At 42.8% G+C, this 23698-nt stretch overlaps 1 protein-coding gene across 1 annotated transcript in view; it reads right to left on the reverse strand.

Moving 5' to 3' along the window:
• Positions 1-23698, reverse strand: part of LOC115389784 (protein sidekick-1-like) — a 180238-nt gene that overhangs the window by 32541 nt on the left and 123999 nt on the right. Inside the window, exon 5 of the mRNA XM_030093361.1 lies at positions 2703-2836. Coding sequence (XP_029949221.1) covers positions 2703-2836 — 134 coding nt within the window. The remainder of the gene's footprint in view (positions 1-2702; positions 2837-23698) is intronic.

Genomic DNA, 23698 nt, shown 5'->3' on the forward strand with positions numbered 1-23698 from the left:
TGCACTGTGCCACTGTTTATACACAGGAGTAGTAATGAAAGCTGTCAACATTACAATCTTTAACTTCTGAACAAAACTTAAGGTAGGGCACACCTGGAGATATTTAGGAAAAGGCTGAAGATCCATGCTCTGATTCACAATGTTTCAACGTCTACCAGTAGAACAAATCCGGAAACGGACTCTGGATCAAGAGATTTGCAACAATTATAAGGATCTTTTCTTTCTCTCTTTCTTGATTTCATTTGAAACCTGGTTGGAGATGAACTTCTGGGGTGTGTACAAGCTTAAAAAAATCAGCCTCTATTATCGTTTGGCAATCGTAATATTGATCTATTGGTTAGACTGATCGATTGTCTAAGGCCTGAAGGATAAAATTCATGGCATCATTTTTAGCAGTCCGTCAAGGAAGAACTGGAATTTTCTTCCACTAAATTTCAGTTTCCATTGACTGGGTGGCAGAAGCAGAGCAGGTCTTCACTCTGTTTTCGTGATCTTGTGTCTCAGATGTCTGATCTGTTGCCACCAGGTGTGAAAAGTTTAACGAGTGAATTTCTCACTTTGTAATCAAATTGAATCGACGATTGGCAAAAGCTTAACCGGGATATATGGATTATGTATCATAATATTGATGTTCTATGTGATTTCATTGTGGCACATGTCAACAGTGAAAAGAAAAGCGTAATGAGTTATTAAACGAACTGCACAGAAAGGTTTCTCTGGTGTGCGTTTTTGACTTGCTGCTAGTTAGGTGATGGATGCATCTGTTGCACTTGGAATGCCTTTTCCATTTCCCAAACCAGCCAACCAGCAGGCTGTTTAAAAAAAAAAAGAGAACTAATACCATAAAGCAGGAGAACAAACGGGTTTGTTCTTGTTTCAATGTTTGGTCTCTAACATCCTCTCTCTTTCGCAGTCTGTCCTTTTTTTTACATTACTTTTCCTCTTTGACTTAAATCATTATTCCTCTTTGTTTGCCATTTTCTGCAACAAACAAGTAAATCAAAAATGCTTGTACATGGCGCAGGATATTTACCAAGGAAATGTTTACTGCCGGAAACACACACTTACAAACCGAAACCAACACAAACACATGCGGACGCAAATGTTTATGGCCAAAGACTGATCAGCGAAGCCTAACTATACCCTTACCGTTCCTAAAAACGCCCCGGGGAGCTCTTCATACTGACAGCTGTAACAAGGTACTCTGCTTATATTTATGTGATTGTGTATGAGTGTGTGTGTGTGTGTCTGCGCGTGTGCATTTGTGACAAAGGATGCCAAAGGATACAACCCTGTAAAGAGAATCTAATTAAAACTCTATACAGCCACAAGGGACGGGGCGCCCGCTCCCTCCCTCCTACTCTCGTTTAACCACAGTGAACACTTCAGCTGAAGGACTGTTAGACAGTGGAGTCAATCCGCCGGCCTCCGAGGAGAGGAGATAGAGAGGGAAGCATACAGCAATAAAGTGATGCAGAGACAAAGGCCATGACAGGGGCAGGAACACAACACGGGAGGAGGCGAAAAATGGATCAAACTTTGCACATCCAGTGAGTGAAGCCCATTTCTTCCTGAATGAATAAAGGACTACTTGTCATTCACAACAGTGAGCAGTAAAGCACCTTCAATAGCAACTCAGTAATTACTGATTACATTTTTTAAGGACCGCCGCGCCACAGTCACAAGGAAATCTGGAGGATAAACCTGCTGACTGCAGGACGGCACGAAGAGAAATGGAAAACTTTTTTTTTTTTTTTTTCCATCTTTGGCAGTCAGCATAGAACTTGAACCTTCTAAAAGTGAGGATGTAAATTATGTGACACTTAACCAGCGACCGGCAACACGTGGATCTCCTGCAGTAGATCAGCCTCCCATGTTCTCAACAATCAGGCACATGTTTCACTGGTTCCCTCTGCAGAGAACTCAGAGAAAAGGTCATCGACCAGACTCAGGTGAGGGTAGCCACCAAACGTGTGAGGTAAAAGAAACACAATTTGTAAACACTACACAACACAACTTAACCTGTGGTGCTCACTTCAAGTACAACTAATAATCAATCCACACGCGTGATGTTGAAGACTGTTGCAGGAATCTCAAAGCTGATTTTTTATTCATCATATCAATAATTCACATGGATCTGTTTAATGATTCGGAGTGAGGACCTCCAGTATTTCAGCTCGCACAAAAAAAAAATAAATAAAATAACATGCGTGCTCAAGTAAGTTATTTTTTTTTCTTCTTCTTTTTTCTCCATGTCTCAGATGTGTCTTCAATCTGCAGCTTCCATCTCCTGCTGTTATTTCAGGTTGTATCTACCTCATAAGTTGTCAACAGTAATTAGGCTGCAAGTCAAACCTGTCTTCTGGGACGACCTCAGAGAATCACGGATTCAAATTGAATCGTGGCTGAGTGTGATTTTTTTTGTAAACTAGACTCATATCTGTTAAAATATTGACCCCTCAACCCCCAGAGAAGCTAATCAAGCTCTTCGAGAGCCAAAAGAGGCGGCGGGAAAGGGGGCGAAATAACTTTAAGTAATGATCAAGTAGCAATTACTCGTGAATAGAAAACAGCACTTCTTTGTGAGATTGAAATGTGCTGCATGGCTGCAGTGTGGACTAAACCTAAGCCTGACGCCAAACAAGCTGCTAATCAGCACTTCCACCACATTTTATTTAAAAAAAAAAAGGTTTTTCTATTACCTGAGACACTCAGGTAGACGGCAGGACTCGTCACGTTCTCTCCCGTCATCTCGTTCACCGCCTCCACCTGGTAGCGGCCCGCATCCGTCGCCGTGGTTGCCAAGATGACCAGCTGATTGTCCAAAGTGATTGCTCTGCAGAGGACAAACAAGACATATAGATAACAAGGGCTCAGGGAACAATACATTAATAACAACCAAAAGACGAACATGGCGTCTGGTAGACTTCCTCCATCTCTCAGATAACAACAAGACTCAAGCTAAGACTCTGTCAAGAGAAGTGTATTTGGTACATGGATCATTTGGAATTCATAAGGGGGGGGGGGGGGGGGGGGGGGGGGGGGGCGGGGGGGGGGGGGGCATTGAATACAAGCAGCATAAAGAAAAGAGGATTCGGGAGAGCTTAAATAAATCTCTCCTCCTGTCTCAGATTGATATGTGGCTCATTTCTGCTGCTTCCTGCATTCCTTCTTGGCCATTCTCATTGTTTGTGCATTGTCTCCTGCACTTCTTTCCTTACACTGATCCATCCTTGTTTCCCCACGTACCAGCAGCAGCAATCAATATGGAACAAACACGCGGTGCGCCGGTGCACACGCTCACACAATCACAAAAAAAAAAAAAAAAACTCTGCGGATCTGAAACTGCTCTAACTCCAGAGCACAGAGATAAGAAACACGCACTTACAAACAGAAACACAGATTTTAGCACTGTGTTGCGTTCCAGGGGAGTTGATTTGGATGAGCTGTTTTCTGAGGGGAGGTGTGAATGATGGAGAGATCCATAAAGGGGTGAAATAATACATGTAGAAGTTGTATTATTAAGATGGTGTTACATGTGTGTGCCATGTAAATTAGGAACGCTGGCAGGCAAAGAGGAGACCTGCGATGTGTTCAGTGATGCTGTTTGTGTTTTCAGCAATAGGAGGAAGCCCACCCCTCCCTCAACACTCTAACCAGAGGGCCAGCTCCGAAATAAAATCAATGAGACCAAAGGGAGAATAAGTGTATTAAAGTGAGATGACTCCCTTTTATTCTTTTAGACATACTCTGCCTCTGCGGCCCTCACCGCACACACACACACACACACACACACACACACACACACACACACACACACACACACACACACACACACACACACACACACACACACACACACAGTTCACATTAAAAAGCCCTGAGAGACAAACTTTCCTTGCCTGTATAAAAAAGGAATAACCGTAGACAGGAGGACTCCAGACTCCAGAAACATGAAAACCTGAGGTTTAAATACATGTATAAAGTCCACAGTAATTGATAAGAATATTTTGAGTGTGCTCTTGTATTTTTCTCAGCCATGCTGGATTGGTTTTAGTGTCAGCTACCGCAGAAAATGACACAAACCAATAAACACAAACAGTATCAAGGCAGAGAGAAACTGAGGCCAAATCCAAAAGCTCCTTTTTATGTCTTTGTCAACACTTTAAAGCCAAGATTTATTGAATAACCTCAAGTTTAGATTGGTGTCTTGACCACACGCTGCTTATGATGGGATGCTTTAAATTAAAGTTTCCATCAACTCAGCTTTTCTAATTCAATTTCATAAATTGCATCAGAGTGAGATCTTTGCTCAGCAATAAGATGCAGAAGGGCTGAGCAGCTGTCCCACACCGTTTGACAAAGAGTCCAGCCGAGTCGGATGAAGGACACCTTTGCTTTCAGCCTCCAAATGAAAAACCAGATATCAGCAGGTGGTAAAGCATGAACACTTGGCTCACATCTCGAGGACTTGTCGCTTCGGTTTATCGTCACATGGCCTTAACTGTATTCGCGCTGCACTGCTGCGTGTGTCTCACAGTGCCACTCACTCTGTCTAATGAAAATAACCCCTTTGCAAACAAATTTATACTAGTTCAAAAATAAACAACCACCTGCACATAATGTCTTTACCCAGCTTGAATATATGAGCAGTCTGTCAAAACATTCCTAAATATGAGTGGAAGGATGTATTTCAGGAGGCAGCAAGTAAACGACCTGCATTATAGTTTATAATTTCTTATTTCTTCTACCAGACATTGTCATGATTGGCGGTGACTTGAGCCGTTCATGTAAAAATCTTTGAATACAGGAAATGGATTTAAAACTCTTTTGCAGCTTGCAAAATACTCCACACTGTAAAACACACACACGCATGCAATGATGGACCTGACTGCCATGCAAGGTGCTCAACGCATCCATCAATGTGAGGCTCAGTGTCATGCTCAAGGACATAAGGACAGGTGGGGATCGGGAATTGAACCTGCAACTTTCCAATTGAGATGAACCCCTCCACCAACTGAGTCACAGTCATCAGTCATCTTATATCTCAAATAGCACTCATTTCGCATGCAACAACATGGACATTTATGGTTAAATTTCCACTATTGTGTTGACCATGGACGCCATGACACATGGACAGGAAGAAACTTTGGGGGAAGGAGTTAGATGCATATGATGAGAAGAGAAGAGAAGAGAAGAGAAGAGAAGAGAAGAGAAGAGAAGAGAAGAGAAGAGAAGAGCCTCGGAGTAAGGCAGGCTTGTTTGACGGCGCTCTTCCAAACAGTCTCGTATACAGACAGAATTCCTCAGGTCTAATTTTATTCAGTGTGATTTCCCAGGAGAACATCCACAAGAGCCGGAGCCTCAACCCCAGTACTGACACTTTGTGGGAGTGCATGTCTGTGCGTGGCTGCTGCACACTCACATGTTTGTGTGTTGAGCCTTCAGCCGAATCCCGCTGCCTAAAATAAAGGTTTTAGTTGAACCGGACCTTTCCCCTGCTCTGCTTGAACTCATTTCGCATGTGAGGTTGAATCTTGCATCCTCACCAAGGTCTGCATCGCAATTTACAGCTGTTAAGCTCATTAACAGCACTGACCTGCCCATTGCATCACATCTGTTTCAGTCAGCACATGCTGATTAATAGACAGTGAAGGCTTGCTTCAACTTGCCTGCAGCGTCCAGGGGAGGAGAGCGCCTGGGAGGTTCCAGGAAATCTAACACCACCACGTTAACATTCAAAGTGAAGGGAGCTCAGCGGGAGGCTGCGCCAGAATGCAGCAAGACCAATTAAGATAGCGCATTAACATCGGCGGGTTTGTTAAGTTAAGCGAATTTGTTCATGTAGTATCTCCCCTCATTTGCATATCCCATTTCTATGTACTATTTACATGTGAAATTACTTGTGATGATGGCTGCAGCGATTTGCTCCATGCCGCCATTTGTTCCAAATTGGGAGGTCTCAGGCTTCATTTCCCATTAAATCTTCACATGGAACTTTCATATCAAAAAGGCAACACAGAGGGAGAAATGAAATATGCCAATAAGAAGCCCGGCAACAGAGATTACAGGCCCGCGATTAATTTGGAATTCCCTTCAAAAAATAATAAAATGTCTGTCCTGATTCGTTCTGAGTAGCTGCAGGGCGGTTACACAGTCTCATCCTTGGAGTTACAATAAAGCCGGGCACACACAAGCCGGCATACAAATAAGTGCATCTTTCCATTCACGCTGACTGCTGCTGAGATTTAATATAGCACAAATTCAACATGTGACTTCTGCTCTCTTTAAGGTCTACGTTTAATTACACTGGGCAAAAACTGTTCAGACTTTAATTAAAGACAAACTCGATTGTGAAAGTGTGCATGACTCCGCATGCTTATATGTGTACGATTCTCTCAAGGAGGAAAAAAAAAATTAATGACAGCAATCAAACTGCATCCTGTGCCCGTTCTACTTCTGCATGCATCAGTGTATCACACACCACCGCTGCCGCCGCCGCCACCACCTCTTCATCCACCCCTGAAGTGATAAAACAGGGAGGGGGAAAAAAAAAAAAAAAAACTCTCTGACTCATTCTCTCAAATCCCATTTTCCATTCTCACTCAGATTACAATCTGCACATTTCTGTCTTGGTTTCCTCCAATTTTCTTTGCATTTTGTAGGTCTTTGGCTGTCCCTCTATCACACCGGCCTCCCTCCCCATCTCTTTGCACAACTGTCCTGCCTTACCCAATCCCCCCTCCCCCTGCTCCCCCCTACAATGCCCCCCCCCCCCCCCCCCCCCCACCGACTTCTCTGAACCAAAGCACCGAGCCAAATTGGTCTTTCATTTACGTGTCTGGCCTCAAGACTTAATAAACACTCAGAGATGTCCGCAATGCAACACTGGCTGCTGAAATCACACACACACACACACACACACACACACACACAAGCACGCACACAACACACGCACACGTGCCAAGAGCTAATTAGAACACACATGTCACAGGCCAAAGGATCAGTGAGTGAGCACACTGAACACACAGCGTGTGTTTTAATGTCTAAGTGAGCACGTGTGTGCGTGTGAGTTCGTGTGTGTGTCTGTGTGTGTGTCTGGTCTGGGGATGGACTCTCCTGCCAACGGAGCCCATTTCCGTCCCCGCCTGCCCTCCTCCTCCATCTCCGATAGGCAGCGTGCCACCGTCTTAAACCACAATGCCTCTGACACACAGAGGCCCGGGGGGTGGAGGAGCGTGGCAGAGGGGCAGACGGAGGGATACTCCACTGTAAACTCAGGCCAGACAGCAGGCTTTCTTGGCAGCCTCGCCTCCGAAACAGCCAGTGCCAGCCAGTCAGCCGGCCGCCCACACGTTACACTGCACACATATATATACAAACACACATACACCTACTCACAGTTGGGACCATTCACTGTTCCGCGCAGCCGTTTTCGCAGCGTGTTTACTTTGGGTCCAAGTCGGTGGACGCCTGAATTCTCTCCCTGTGCTCCTAAATGACGGTTAACGGACGCAGCTTCCTATCCGCTGAGTGCCGCGTGATGAGAGGCTCTGCTCATAACCCACCTCAATGCCTCTCGAGCTGGGTCGCACTTTACATGTGGCAGAGGTATTTGGATTTTTTCAGCGTTCCTGCCCTCAAAATTGCCTGTCAGCTTGAGTTGTGGTGTGGCGTCCTCTATCACAAAGTAATTGGTAACTATAAAACGGGGCTGCATAGTGCACTGTTTTGAATACAAAGAGGAGCAGGGGCAGTTGGGGATGGTTTCTGTACTGTCTTCACTGACACATGCTGCAATTTTTAATTTTATTTTTTGGGGCTTTTGTTTTTCCCCATCTGCACAACAACAAAGGTCTACACACATGACAGAAATAACAGGGTAAAGCCAAAAAGCACAATCCCTGCAATAACAACATACCCTTGTTAGTAAAAGTATTTTGGGGGATTTATTCATTTTATTGATTCATCCAGCCCCTAATGCAGACAGATATTCATGCGTGGCTTGGCTTATCAAACAATGCAACTTTTTTTTTTTTTTGTTGTTGTTCTTCTTCTTCTTGTTGTAGCTGCTCTGAACTGTAGGTGAGCTTGGATCTTTCAGCTGGCTTGAATGCACCGTGACTCAGAGTAAACACAGAGCTGCTGGCTGAAATTTTTATTTTAGGCCTGGCAGCCAGTTCTTGTTGCCATGATTTGGGGCAAATTGGGCACAAAGAGGAGCTGGACGTCTCACATGATATAAGGTGAATGTACCGCGGCAATGCAGCAGCGGAGAGTGAGGAAGGGACGGGAACGATCCCAGCAGTGGAGGGAGAAAACAAAACAGTGAGAAGGAAGTCAACTTTCCCACAACTTATACGTAGTTTTGGAAAATATGATAGATCTGTTTTTGTAATGGGATTAAACAGTCTAACTGAGTTAAGACTGAGAACTGGACCGCTGCCAGCCGCTCTTGACATTCTGTTGCCAGTAGCTTGACAGTGACTGCTTTAGTGATTTTCCATGCATAGTTTAAATGAACCTATTGTTAACACAGCCTGGGGTTGGAGATTTGCTTTACAGTACATTTGCTCAACATTCTTTAATCCCCTCGCTCAAATGCAATGGCTCAAAAAATTATTAAAAAAAAGAAAAAAAAAACATTTGTTTGACTTTCTGATTGGTAAAATGCAGAGAAGGGTGGGGCGCACGCTCGGCAGCTCAATTAAGATTTGAAAACTTTCAACATATTGTGTCTTTTTTTTGCAAGTAAGGTTTATTTAAACGTGACACTTGAGGCATCAATGTCGTATATAGTATATAAAATTCAAAACAGATGACTGAAAACAAAAGAAAGATGTTTTGAAATGCAGCACCATTATAAGAAAAAAAAAACACATTCACGGTTTGTAAAGCTATTGAAGTCTGTTTACACCAATATTGTTTGTATGGGCAGCAATAAAACAGATTCAGGTTTTTAAATTTGACCTGATGCTCCACGATTAAACAGCTATTCATGTATCATCGCTGTCCATCCAGAAATGCTTCAGCTCTGCAACATATGATATTTACATCCCCCAAAAAATTGGTCAGGTACAAAGAAAACTGTTATTTCAGTTTTACAGCAAACTGGATGCAGCAGTTGCTAAAGGATCACAGGAGTATTGGAGCAGCGTCCCACTGCTGGACGGCCATTGGCACTCATGCTACGAGACCCATTAGGTGCATTTTGGCAGTTGTTCTAAACTCTGTTCTAAATCAATCCCTGGACACTTAAAACATGAAATACCAGCTACTCTTGCATCTTGTAATCAACAAAAGGGAGAAAACAAAGCATTTACAATACAAGTTCACATCTCTATAATAAGCTTGTTGGAGCTGAACCAAATGAGAAGAAATAATGGAAGAGAGCATTGGGGGGGGGGGGGGGGGGGGGGCGTTGGTTACTGCTGATGCATTACAAATGTGCATCAACTATGTAGGAGGCCTACATTCAGGCTATTTCAATTTAAAACTGAAGCCAAAAATTCTCTGGACCACATCAAAAGGATGATGCAGGAATGAAAGAGGAGCTGCTCCTTCCTGGGGTCCCCACGGTGGACCATGTGATCCGCATGTTTTGAAGAGGCGGGATGCCATCCTCGCTCGACCCGAGCAGCTGGAGGTAAAGGCTTTGCTCAACGATGACCCGTCGGCGGTGGGATTTAACAGCAGCGTTTATTAAAAGGTACCTGTCAGGCATGTCTCACTTATTCAGACCGACACACTAGTAATGTCTATGTGGAGGCACAAACTCAGTGAAAGGACTTTTGGACATTAAACCGAATAAATGTATTAAATATAATCAACTGAAAATACACAATTAGTTGTCCTGAAAATAGTTTTTTTTTTTTTTTTTTGTTGTCCAGATGTTAGTGAGGACTGATGTTGAGTTTTTCTGCTTCAAACTGTATTTTCCATTGTAAAGTGAGCAGCGCTCTGTTGTATTTATGGAGAACTGGTTAAGCTGCAAACCGGAGGTATGAAGTGTTATTATATATTTACTTAATATATATTATATATTTAATTTGAAAAAGCAGTGAGAAGATCGTCTTCCTCAAAAAACCAAAATCAGCATCAAACCATGTTTTGAGCGACTCAATCAAGAAATTCTTTGCCGCTATGACATAAATACAAACACTGATAAAACAAGGGATCAAGCCAAGCTGTGTTCAAACATCAACTCGCTCTTAAAATTTATCTGTAAAACATGATAAATCAGGGGTTTAGTTTTTCTCTGTCGTGTGAGTATGCATATTGTCGATATTTTTACACAAAAAAACACACACACACAATTACTCCAAATTAATATAATGATGATTGTGCAAAACACCTTGAAATGTCAAAAACAAAGCCTCTCCTGCAGCTGTTATGTAAACTGTTTCTACAAACTGACCCTGACATTATGGTAAATAGTTTGATCGTCACGACGTAGCGAGACTTCATAGCAGCATCACTGACACCTCAGCTCAGGTCTCCGTGTTGTGTTGTGTCTGCTACTCTTAAAGCGATACTTCAACATTTTGGCAAATTGGCCCATTTAGCGCAATTCCTTAGTCATTTCGAACAGCATACTTACTTGTTATGTGAGGGCGAGCTGTTGTTTATTCAGAGGTGGGTCAGGGAAGGTTTTTGGGATGGACACAATTGAAGTGGATGGTATTTTGGTTCCCCCTTGTCAAACTCATCAAATACACAATCCAACAACCCCAAAACACTTTGGTGGATACGTTATAATCCACACATTCACTACGCTGTGGAACACCAACAAATAATATTGTAGTGTTACGGCACTGAAGCAAATACTGGGAACTACTTTTTCTTTTGAAATCACTACGCCCAGATGCCACATTTAGTAAGTAGTTCCGTCTTAGCAATCTTCGCATAAACAACTCAATCTCGTAATTTTGCATTAATATTTCACAGCGTAGTGAATGTGCGGATTATAACGTGTCCACCAAAGTGTTTTGGGGTTGTTGGATTGTGTATTTGATGAGTTTGACGAGGGGGAACAAAAATACCGTTCACCTCCATTGTGTCCGTCCTGAAAACCTTCCCCGACTCACCTCTGAATAAACAACAGCTCGCCCTCACAAAAAAAGTAAGTATGCTGTTCGAAATGACTAAGGAATTGCGCTCAATGGGCCAATTTGCCAAAATGTTGAAGTATCCCTTTAAGAAATCCGCTTAAAAAATCATTTTTCTTGGAATGGATAATCTTGAAAGGAAGCTTTGATGCTGTTTTAACACATGATAAAATAATCTTGCATTTTCCATCAAGGTACTAACTGAACATTAAAAAGCAGCAGTTCTGCATGAGCTACATTCTTTTCTCCGAAAGACGAAGAGACTGGTGAGAAATTACAAGCGGTTGAAGCTAGTCGTGTGTCGGCTCTGCTGGTTAACAAATGGTGTTCCTGGAAGCTGGCCAATGAAAGGGGAGATACTCTGTACCAATAAAAACGGCACCACAGATCCTCTTTAAGTCCATTTAAATACTGAACAGAGCCAAAATGTGCAAGGACGTATAGGTTTAATTTATCTTCAGGTAATCTGCGATCTGGACGCTTCAGGCTATACATCGCACAGCCACATTTCATAGTTTACCCATACATTTCACCAAAATGACCTCATCTAACAGGATTTTAGTCCCGCTTAATGAATCTTGATGTTTTTTTTCCTCTGCTCAGAGAAATAGAGCCCGTGTATGTGACCGTGCGTAAGGCCAATAAAGACAGCGGCGAGGGGGGGAGAAAGAAAGATGGTGGAGGTTACAACAGTAATGAACACTAATGTGTTTGTGAGAGATTTTAACAGCACCTTCACTGACTCAGAAAACATCTCCCTGCCTCGCGCCCCGCACACTCTGCAGCTCCGCGGCTTGTAATTAACGCAGTGCCTAAATCACCGGCTCACATCCTCAATCACCTTTACAGTTTCTTCCAACGGTCAAACGGACACTGAGAGGGGGACCTTTCTGTGGTCACTCGTCGCCTTGGCGAGCTGCCACTGGCAGTAAGTTACACACTCTCTCACACACACACACACACACACACACAAGTGAGCAAGGGAAGCGTGATACCTCACACACAATGTCAGGTATCCTTGCACACACACAGCCTCGAGTCTTTCCGTCTGAAAGTAATTGGTGTGTGCATATGAGGGAGAGAGAGAGAGAGAGAGAGAGAGAGAGAGAGAGAGAGAGAGCGCGCGCTGGAGGTGGAGAAGGTTGCTGGACAGACCGAGTTTGTTTAATGTCCCCTGGCATGGCCTGAGGGATGGGCGGAGAGGTGGGAGGAAAGACCACGGTACAGGAAAGGAAAGCAGAGCGGGGCAGGGGTGAGTCGGAGGCAGGAAGAGAGGAGACGAGCGAGGGATGGGGATAGATGCTGAGTAAACAGAGGAGGGAGACTTTCCTCTCCGCTCGCTGTTTGTTCAGCTACAGGAGCTCCATGACTCACTTCCTCTCTGCCTCTTTGTCATTCACGGAGAGCCAGTTAATCACATGTGTGCACACAGACAGCCATTCGCTCTTTCATGGTATAAATATACATTAATGCGGCGGCAGAAGGCAGCGTTGCTTTCAGGAGGAGACCGGACGGATGGAGACGGCTGGCTTTGAGTGACAGTGCGGGTGTGTGAGCGAGTGCAGCTGAGTGTTGTAGTCCCATTAGGTGGATGGATCTCTCGACGAATGGCTATTATCCTAATTAGCACTAATTATGACTGCTTCCAATTAACCACACAACTGGCAGTGACTTCTCTCGCTGTCTTCCTGTCTCGCACTCGCTCTCTTTCTGCCTTCCTCTCAGCCGGAGAAACGCACCTTATTCTCAGACGCCATCTCACCCAGCTGGTCAGCAGCAGAGCTCACAAGTGTACAGAGCTGGCAATGTTCACAACGCACTTAAAAATAAGCTCTATTGTTGTATTACGGGCTCCTGTGATGCCCAAAATAAAGAGTGCGGCTTCACATTTGTGACTCTGCAGAAGATATATTCACGCCTGCGGGCCAAGTCTTTGGGATTGTCTGGCTGCAGTTTTAAAGTTACATACGATCACACATTTCAGCAGAAGCAGAGCTTTGTGGTGCCAGAGGCGGCCTGTCTGACCCAGAGACAGTGGTGGCTTGCAGTAAATAGATGTTAAAGATCTTCCAGCACTTCAGCATGTTTAGTGATGTAATGAGGTGCTTTCACAAATCAGCGCTGGAATACACTGTGCCAAGCGTTGTTACGGGTGATAAATAGACAGCTGCACACATGCATGGCTTTGCATCTGTCTGTCTCTGTGGTGGCTTGTGTAGGAGTGCTATAGATGGATGGATGGATGGATGGATGGATACCTGTCCTGAATTATAATTCACTATGTCCTTCTTCTTGTCAAAACTTCTTTTCTGGCTGCTCTACTCTCCACACCTTGATGCAACTAACACTAAGTTGGAAAAATACACGACAGAACCAAGATATGATTACTTGCCGCGTTTACTTAATCTGAGGTTAGTCAGTCAGAAGAACTCGTGTCTTCAAGAAAAATGAACAAAATAGGTATTGTCTGTAAATCTCTCTCTCTTCTAACCACAAAAATATGTTTCTATGGGATCAAGACAGTGAATAATAATCATGAAAAGATCTTTATCCTTTCAAGACATTGGTCAAGCCAAATCTTTATTTAAAAACATGACAAAATATTTGAAAATGTAAATTTTCTAAATTGTTCTTTCATTACTCTCTCGTTTCAATAGAAGCTTGCTTTATAATAAATCTGCAGTATTCTGTCATTGTGAATTATAAGCCACATTACAACACACTGTAAGTAATAAACTTGTGCATTTAAACATTTACATCAGGAACCATGCTGGTATTTAAAAAAAAAAAAAAAACAGCCACATATTAAATAAACATGTACAAATTGCTTCCGGTACCTTTAAAGGTCAGTAGTAATGGCACCGAGTAAACAAACCTAATGTCATTGCTTGATTATGAACAATGACATAAATGCACTCTTACAGCGTCTCCTGGAAAACAAGGATTTTAACTGATACACTTGTTACCATAGAGATGAGAAATCAATACAACACACGCACAAACACACAATTCTGCTTACAGGCAAAAACATTTTCATTTACATTATTCTGCAACAAACAAAACAACATGCACACTTGCCCTTATATATTTTTCGCTGTGCTCAAAGCCTGCAGCTACACTGTTAGTGAATGCATCGCTCACAGTGACCCGCTTCTTCTACAAAGAAGCCCTGCGCCGGAACAAAGATGGCTGTGTCTGTATTTCTTGAAACTAGACAAACACTTGCAATTGCAGAGTTGGGACACGAGGCTGAAATTGAAGTGCTTCCAAATAAAAGGCAGACTACAGAAGGAGCCGCATGGATGTGCGTGTGAGTGTGTGTGTGTGTGTGTGTGTGTGTGTGTGTGTGTGTGTGTGTGTGTTGTGGCCGTGCGTTTCACCCATCACCCATTAATTCAACCTGGTGTAAATTCCCCTTTTTATGTGCTCTCAAGTGCACCACATGAAAGATGGGCCAAAGCAGAAAGGTAGAAGTGAACATACATGAAAAGGTTGCTGTGTAATTTCCACAGGGCCACGTATGTGTCTTTATTGAATCATTTCATGCAGAAAAGATACCAAAAATTGCAGGGTGGCCACCTGCTAGGCATAAATGCCAGCTACCTCCTCAGCTCCGGCTCCGGCTCCAGGTACTCCAGTGAAAGCAGTTTGTTTGAAAGCAGAAAATTGCCTAAGAGGCGCGAGAGCAAAATGGACCAGCTGACGTCAACGCGATTTCTGGTTCTGCAGAATATCGAAATTGCAGAAACTCTTGAGTGTGAACAGTACGACCCTTTCTCTGCGTGCTCCGCTTCATGTACATGTCCGTGTGTTTGGACATACGTGTGTGTGAGAGTGCGAGCGTGTTTGTTGTGGTTCTGTAATCATCTCCTGTGCCGTAGTGGCGATAATGGAAAGACGACCTGTGGCACGACCCTGCCGCGGGGAAACAGACTTTTCCACAATAATTGCAACAAATTGCGAAGAGTTTGAACTGAAACCGGAGGACGCTGGGTCACAATTTGAAACACTGTGAACACATTTATTTCTTGACATGAGCCCCTGAGTCACAGACACAAAACTCCCACGTGAATAGAGGAGCAGAGAGGTTAGGCCACGGAAAGCGAGGGTGTAATTTCCCGAGAGCAGGAAGTGCTAAAATGTAGCCTTTATTTGTCTGCGGGAGAAAGGAAACTTGTGACCTTCTGCTTATTGATTGCAGGTCTGTGATCTTGAGGATGTAATCTTTTGGCTCTGATATTAACCGGTCAATCAGCATTATGGTCGTTTTGTCCGTTCTGTCCTGCGGATGTTTGGCTCGCTAAATCTGAGTCTACACCGACACGGGCAAATATGCATCGCTATGCAGCTCATCACCCCTTTCACACCCCCTACATTATTTCATTTCCGTTTTTCTGGTGGTCTTTTCTGTCGAGATCACCTGGCAGCCTCCAGCTGAGTGCCAACCTTGTCAGTCACTCCTCGGTGCATCCTGCATCCTGCCTCGCTCTCCTCTCTGGTTTCCTCCTGCCGCGCCGCTGTCGATAGGTTAAGAACTCTTTCCAATGACCGATGCGAGTGTGTTCGTGCGAGTGTGCGCGGGTCGTGAGTGTGCGTGCGTGTGTGCGTGGCTACAGTCTGGCCAGTGATGGATGTGTGTGTGGCAGGTAATTAAAAGTGTGATTAGTGGATAATTAAAAGAGGTCTCTGTCTTTGGAATATTTAACGACTTTAGACAGAGGACACACACACACACCACACCACACACACACACACACACACACACACACACACACACACACAACACACACACACCACACACACACACACGAGCTGGCAGGTGGGAGTGTGTTGGTTCAGACTGTAATGGGACTATAATGATTCCTCAGATGAAACAGGACGTAGTGGGAAAGAAAATGGAGGTTAAAAAAAAGGGGGGAAAAAAGAGGCGGGGAAAGATGGAAAGAGGCAGATCGGATAAAGACAAAAGACACCGCACCTTTCAAAGATAAATGTCCCAAAAATTAATCTTCATCAGGCCAGACACACATGCAAACATCCCACATCCGCACGCTCCTTCCGCCCTATCTGTTTTTGAAAGATCAGCTCAGACAGCAGCAGATGCTCTGTGGCAGACAGAAATAGATGAGCAGAGAATCGCTAAAGCCAGATCCTGGAGGCTGACACACACACAGACACACACACATACGGGAACACTACGATTGTATGTGTAAGAGAATTAGAGCTTAATTTACAGCTGGTATTAAAAGGAGATGGCAGCCTGTGCTTATTAACAGGTATCTGAATGTGGTGCCTTCGCTCTAAGTAGATGTCATCCTTTCTAACGTATTCAAGCAGATGTTGAGGTGATACGATGAAAGTAAATGGACAGGCTGGCTCTTGGAGAACGCACTTAATGGCACTGGTGCTTTCAACTGAATGCTAACATCGAAACAGAAATGAGCGCACCAATACTGGAGGCTGGTGTGAGTCTTTGTGTGTTCACAGTCTCAGCTTGGTCTCAACAGTCCAGCAGATTTCACTACAGACAGCAGGTTAACCCAACGAAGACGGATTGTGGGAGGGGAAAAAACACATCTAGGAACGGAGAGAACATGGAAAGTCAGAACCAAAAGGCCAATAAAAGTTTCAAACCGGAAATATTCTTGCTATGACACCTCAATGCTGACAATTTCCAGCATTAATAAGCTCATTGTTTTACCAGAGAAATCCATTTTACATCAGTATTGTGTCTACATTGATGCAAAGTCGCATCCTGGTAAAGTTTAGTCATCCAAACAATCCTCTACTTGATTTCAGGAAAGCTCTCTTTCGGATTTATAGTTTCAAAGTTTACACCTTTCAAAACATCATTTTTATCATAAAACACATTATAAAGTCAAATAATCGCAAAATCTGTGCTGCTGGTGGGGTGTAAAACATGTCATGATGAATAAGTCCAGGTCTAAATTAGAAGCCTGGGCGGGTCAACAAAAAAAAAAAAAAAAATATTAAAAGGAAAAAAAACAGATTTTTTTGGGCAAAGACACTGAGCAACAGAACAAAAGACAACGGTGGATCAGAGAAATGCGATCAAAATAGTCCACCAATTAATTTATTCTTACAGGCAGAACAAGTTAATATAACTATTGAAACCTTTGGATTTTCATTCTTTGAATCGTGAGAAACTGTTTAGGACGATGCTCCTTGTGAATGAAGCTGGCCCACATGTTTCTACCCTCAATTTGGCCACATAGAAATGTAAAGAATTGAGAATAATTACGTTGTGACTTTCTCCTACTCCAAAGTCACATTACCCGTCTTTTTAGGTACCGTGCCTCTGAAGTGCAGCAGGAAGTGGGTGGCTGTCTTTCTCTGTTGGTTCTGTGATGGATTGTGCACCCTGTTGATGGAGTCTACCTTTTAGTCCAATGTCAGCTGAAATAGGCTCAAGCTCCAATGACTCTGACATGCATAAAGGAGGCAAAGAAGACAGATTTTGTCCCTTTTATTGTTGTAATGACTCCGACCATGAGAGATTCTTGAAGTAGGGTCAAGCAAATAAAAGAGTGGTAGCAAAGGCAAAACACTAAAAGTGAAAGTATTCATTTTTTTTGCAGAAAAGTACAGAGCAGAAATGTTGTTTTCTTATGAATGCTAAACTGGATCACATGAAACTGATGAGTGAATTTATATAGGGAGAAATCCAGTTTAATTTTCTAAAAACTGCATAATTAGAGCAAATCTGAGAAGCAAATGAACACATGTCAACGTTGTGTTGTGGTGGATTGGTCACCTGTCCACTGTGGGCCTCTTTTTCAGTCCACCAAGGTAGATAACGCACAAGAGAAGAATAATGGATGCAGATCATGCAGTCGCTGTAGTATGTTTTTTTTGTTTGCTTGTTTTTAAAAATCATATGTAGCCAAATAATAGTGATTTTATCAAGTAGCTGTATTTCAGTTTGCTCCAAAGTGATTGACAAAAATACAATCGTGTGCATGCTAAAAACAATATGATGGCTGTGGGGGATCCATTGCAAGCTTGCGTTCATTTTGGAACAGGTCGCCTTTTAGACGAGGTGAAAAAAAATTGACACTTTTCTTGCCTCGGAAAAGGTGTCTGCGGCCGCTGTGAATGTTGCCACTGTATCTGGATCATGTGGAGAACCAGCGGGAAAGCATCTGAATGAGTCACGACGGCAGCACATCACGAGAACCCCTTCACAAATCCGAGCGCACAGAAAAGAAATACCTTAGCAAATGACGACAGCTGAGATCCAAATGGGAGATTTGTAAATTCGGTCACACTTGCATTGTACTGGGTGCCCCATGTGTTTACACCTCGCATTAGCATATGTTTCGCCTCATGCAGACATTCGGATACAGATGGCGTTTTAATACCAGGGCCAGGGGTCTGCGCGAGTGTAAACGACGTCCTAATCGGACTTGTTACAGCGCATAAAGTATGAGTTTAATGTTACAGAGGGAGAGGATAAAATCAACTTGTTTGATTTGATTCCAACAATTTAAAGAGAAATAAAGTCAGAGGGGTTCAAAGTTGTATATTCCACAATTGCAATGTTTGTGCTGCGCTCCTGCGGCTCAGGAAGCTTTTTGTTATTTCCTCACCGGAGTGTATATTAGGCCGAGTTCGCCTGCCATTGGGGAGCATCATTAAGCAACAGCCCCAGAGTTAATCTCTGTTTTCCGCTTAGAGAAAGCTCTCTTTATTACCATGATTTGAGGAACGGGAGTGGAGAATGACAGCGCAGGGCTGCAGTTGAGAGCGTTTGAGAAGAGTCTGAAATCCACCGGAAACATCCACCACACTTCCACAGCTGTTTATCCCAGCAAAATAAAGGCAGCACCAACCACACCAGCAGACAGAGTATATTTTATTAAAAGGCTAATGTTGTACCTCGTGGCGTATGTGTGGCTCCACTTATAGCCTACAGACATGGGAAACACATCAACAGTTTTAAACAAAGCTGCAACAAATTGCTTTTGGCAGAATGGGCGATGAATATTCATAGTCCAACAGAAGGCCCTAAAGTGCTGTCTCATAATGCAATTCTTTCTGACTGCACCTTGACAATGAATAATATTACCAGAAAATGCAATGCAATTAAAGCAACCTCTTGTTCCCTGTCTCCCAATGCCACATGTGTCTCTCTTCTCCCCGCCCGCCGCCACGCGGCACAGTGATAACATTAAAAAATTAACCAAGTCATCTGATTTCTTTACTGCAAAATTCATGCATAATGGCATGGTGGCAGTAGAACAAGTCGCCTCTGGACATTTCTTTTAGCAACAGCCGTTCCTTGCAAGCAGATAAGTGTACGAGAGGAGAGCTGCTGGATCTAAATTAGACATAGAGAGAAGTTGGCATAAATTATGAAGCAGCTTGGACACATTTGCTATTAATTCTTAGCTCATAAAAATCTCCAGCAAATTATTTACACTGTTGACTGCAAATGTTGACACATGATTAGACAATACGAGAGGGTGTCCAAATCAAAACTCAACTGAACACAGCATGTGTAATATTTATTTATTTGATCTAAATACAGCATGTACTCTACAATTAAGTCTATCTCAAAACATGTTTTGCTTTGTTTCATAACAAGGGTAATGAAATTGTTTTCATTTGTTTCTATCAAGAAAAAGTTGAGACGAAGCTTTCAACCACACCCAACATCAGCGACTCTGCTGATTGGTGAATATCACACACATTTCTAAAAGTTTACGAAATACTGTGTGTTTACACCTCAAGCACCAAGTTTGAGGAACACTCATTTTTCCATCAAGGGCAAGAAAAAAGCAATGTGAAAAATGTGGCTCGCGCCCTTGGCGCCGCCAACATGATCTGGTGACCTGGAGCTGAAAAAGAAATGGCGGCTGTGGCGATGAGCTTGATGACTGAGTCACCGCTCAGGGCTGTACCGGCGAGACATTCAACAGTCGCATCTGAGGACATGACAGCCGGACTGGTCAGGATGTAAATAATGTTCGTCAGCTTGTCTGACCAGGACGGTGTCGGGGAATAAGAAAACAAAGTTGGTATTGGCCTTTTTTTTCTCACACAGACTGGGTGTAAGTGGCTGCTGATAATAATACAAACATACTCAGAAGCAATTTCATTTTCAACAAGAAACATGACATGAAAAAAAAAAGTTTATCTGACAAACATCTTCATGATACAACACAAAAAGTGTAAATATATTATCACATATTTATTCTTTCTTGTCCTACAGCTTGACACTAAGTTGTCAGTATCGCTCACACTAAAAATGCATTGCGAAACATTTCACAACACATATTTTATACATAAAACAAAGTAATGCAGCATCACAATGCAGCCCCTTTCATCACACTCGTCTGTGTTGTCTGTATCACAATGTTCAGTGTGATACAGAAACTATCGCAAAACTACATGTAATTAAATTCAGTAAGTAACTGAGGCAACATACATTAAAATGTTGAACTCTATGAAGCAACAATTAAATACAAAGTCATGACAGGTAAGTTAGAATATATTCATGAAAAAAACAGAAACAAAAAAAAAATCAGAAACAGTTCCATATTTAGGTTAATCAATCTGTTTTCATTTTAGTAAAAGATTGAATTACCAAATCGATGTAGGAGATCATGTACAACATGAAACATCACCTTATAATTGTTGAAAACAGAAGAAAAAAATAAGCAACAGAAGTCAGCAAGTGACATGTGTTATTTCATAAGCCATTTCAAATAACTTCTCAATAATCAAACTGGTGCTTATAGTGTTCTCTACAATATTTTGAACCTCAACCAAGCCATTACCAGTAGGCCTGACCTGACCCCCCATTACACCCACACTCAGAGCTGACTGAGCTGTGAAGACCAGGACTCGGGCCACAGTGTGCCGTCTGTGTGGGGCGCGTAGTGGAAAGAGGCAATGACGAAATAATAAAAGAAATGGAAACGTGCAGGTGGAGCAGACTGTGGAGGCCGGAGCCGCCTTCATGGTTATGGATTATATTTCCTTGTGTTTCCGTCTGCTCTCGCTGACTGCAGGAAAGAGGATGGCACCAATAACTCCCTGAAAACCCCTCACACACCTTCCGTGCACCTGGCACAGTGTGGATAACTTCATCCATTACTCATCCCTCCAGACAACACCCAGGAATTCAAAGATGACTGACCTTGTGTTGCTCAATATACTCATTTCCTCTACACTCCCTGACACCAGCACTATACTAACAATGACCTGGGCCTCAACGTACATCGGGTGCTGATATAGAGTCAGTTTACATAATGGGTAAACTTACAGGTAATCTCTACTTTTATCAGTTGTTGACACTGCTGAACCAACTCAGGATTCACACTTACAGGATATCCACAATCAACAGTTCAACTTAAATGCAGGTTTTGGAATGTGGGAGGAAACTGCAGTACACAGTCTAAGCAGCAAGCAAATGTAAATACCAACAGGAAAAACTGAAGCTTTTTTCAGAATGAGGTTGCAAGTACAGTATTGCTTCGGCGAAAGGCGGGAAACAAGTCAGTCATCGATGTTCAGCGCCAACAACATATTTTTGAAAACTGCTCCCAAGATGTGAGTTTTCGATAATGGGCTGACTCCCTCTGACTGCAGCTGGAGTCAAACACAACCTTTGTGAAATGCTGTTATCATGCATGTGCACCACAGTCGTAGCAAATAGTACTTTCATATATGTGCGAAGGGATGGAGTGTCATGACTCCCAGTTCATATTCTCCTGGGACCTGGTAGTCACCTGGAACAGTAAACCACCTCTATTCTGTTCAGACGAATGTTCATATACTTTCAATTGTATATGTCTAAAGTGTATTGTTCTCTTGCGTGTGGGTTCATTACAAAAAAAAAAAAAAAAGGCCTAGCATGAAAACGACATTATTTTCTGTATTTCTGCTGTTTCTATGTAAATCACTATTGGTTTCAAAGCGTTGCTGTGTACATCACATAACCTTGCTGAAAAGACAACATAAAAATGATGCGTTTTCACATGAAACATCATTTAGATGAGGCCAAAGCGACACCACGGCTCCGAATCTCAATAAACTGAGCCAGGATCTGTTTGCTTATACTTAGATGTACTTAGAAACCTGCACCAACAGCCAATAGTCCCAAGAGTTCGAAACATTTTCAACCATGATGTTTCTAACAACCAAAATAATCTTATCAACTGAAACATGAACCGGGAAGCTTGGTGTTTACATCCACGCTACAACCGTAAATGGGGAAAAATCCAGCCAGTTTCCTTCTAACAATCAAAGTTGAGCTGAAGGTCAATGGAGGAAAAATACCAGGATTACCACTTTCCCTTTGAACTGGGATCAAGAACCACTAATACTGCCTGATGGGAAAGGAAGGACGACCAGGGAGAAGGAGTGGGAATGAGACGAGACTAAGTAACACACACATCCAGTGAAATAAAGAGCGAGGTGAGATATCGAACTGGAAATGGGCGAGTTTACAGTAGAGAATTTTCATTCCGTTATTTGTCGCCACATTAGGGGACCAAAGGAGCAATTCAATTATGGAGCTGTATGGAGAGAGGGGAGGAGAGGCAAGGGGAGGAGGAGGAGGAGGGAAACAGGAGGAGAGGTAAATTGGAAAATATCAAGTTCAGACAGGCGTCAAAAAAAGGTCCCTGTTGCTTTATGCCCTGTCTTTTATTTTCTTCACAAAAATTAATCAATGTGAGAATCCGGTGTGAAATTCGACTTTTTCCCTTCATATCACAGCAGTTTATCTTTAAACCAATGTCATTCACTGCCATTAGTGACAAAAGGGAAGTTGACATTAACCGAGCGTCTCGCCCAGGTAGGCTTTTCAGCTCATGTGCAGGAGATATTTCTTCATGTGTCACTTCAAAAGTCAACAAACTGTAACAGCCGCAATTACTCATGACAAGCCCTATTTGAGCTGTCAATTAAAAGACCGGCGTTATTGTAACTCATGAAAGTAAGACAGTGGTGTGGTTTCCGAAAAAGCAAAACAAAGCGCAAACTGTTCCTGTGGATTTAATCATTTTCAGGAGGTTTCCTGGCTAATACATGGCAGTAATATGCGCGGGCATCAAAAGCAGGCTGATATTACACAGCGAATGAAGACATGCACGGATATTTTATGCCACGCGAGACAGACTGGCGAGTTTGGTCTGTTCATCAACCAGATTGCGTTGCAACAGAGAGCGGGGTGCTTGTGCGGCTGATGGAGGTAATATTACATCATTTAGCTGCTACACGACCACAACTGACACGCCACTTGAGCAGCAATTTCTCTCGCAGTTTTTACTGGTCTTGTATGAAATATGTTTGATAAATACGCTTGGAAAGGTCTGATCTGATTTTGGCTCTAATTTAAATTCATTTTTTTCTCCAGCCGACTTCCTGCAAATGCTTTAAATTCTAGCAGGCACTTTATGCATGGACTGTGTTATGATCAGATTTCATGCAAGTTTTGGGAAAATGAAAAATACAGACAGTTCTGTCTTTTTTTTAAGTCATTCCCACCGCTATAGCAACTCATTAAAACATGTTTGGTTTTAATAACAATGCATCAAACAAAACAAACAAAGAAAAAA

Source organism: Salarias fasciatus, chromosome 6 (assembly GCF_902148845.1).
Source record: "Salarias fasciatus chromosome 6, fSalaFa1.1, whole genome shotgun sequence".
Classification (NCBI taxonomy): domain Eukaryota; kingdom Metazoa; phylum Chordata; class Actinopteri; order Blenniiformes; family Blenniidae; genus Salarias; species Salarias fasciatus.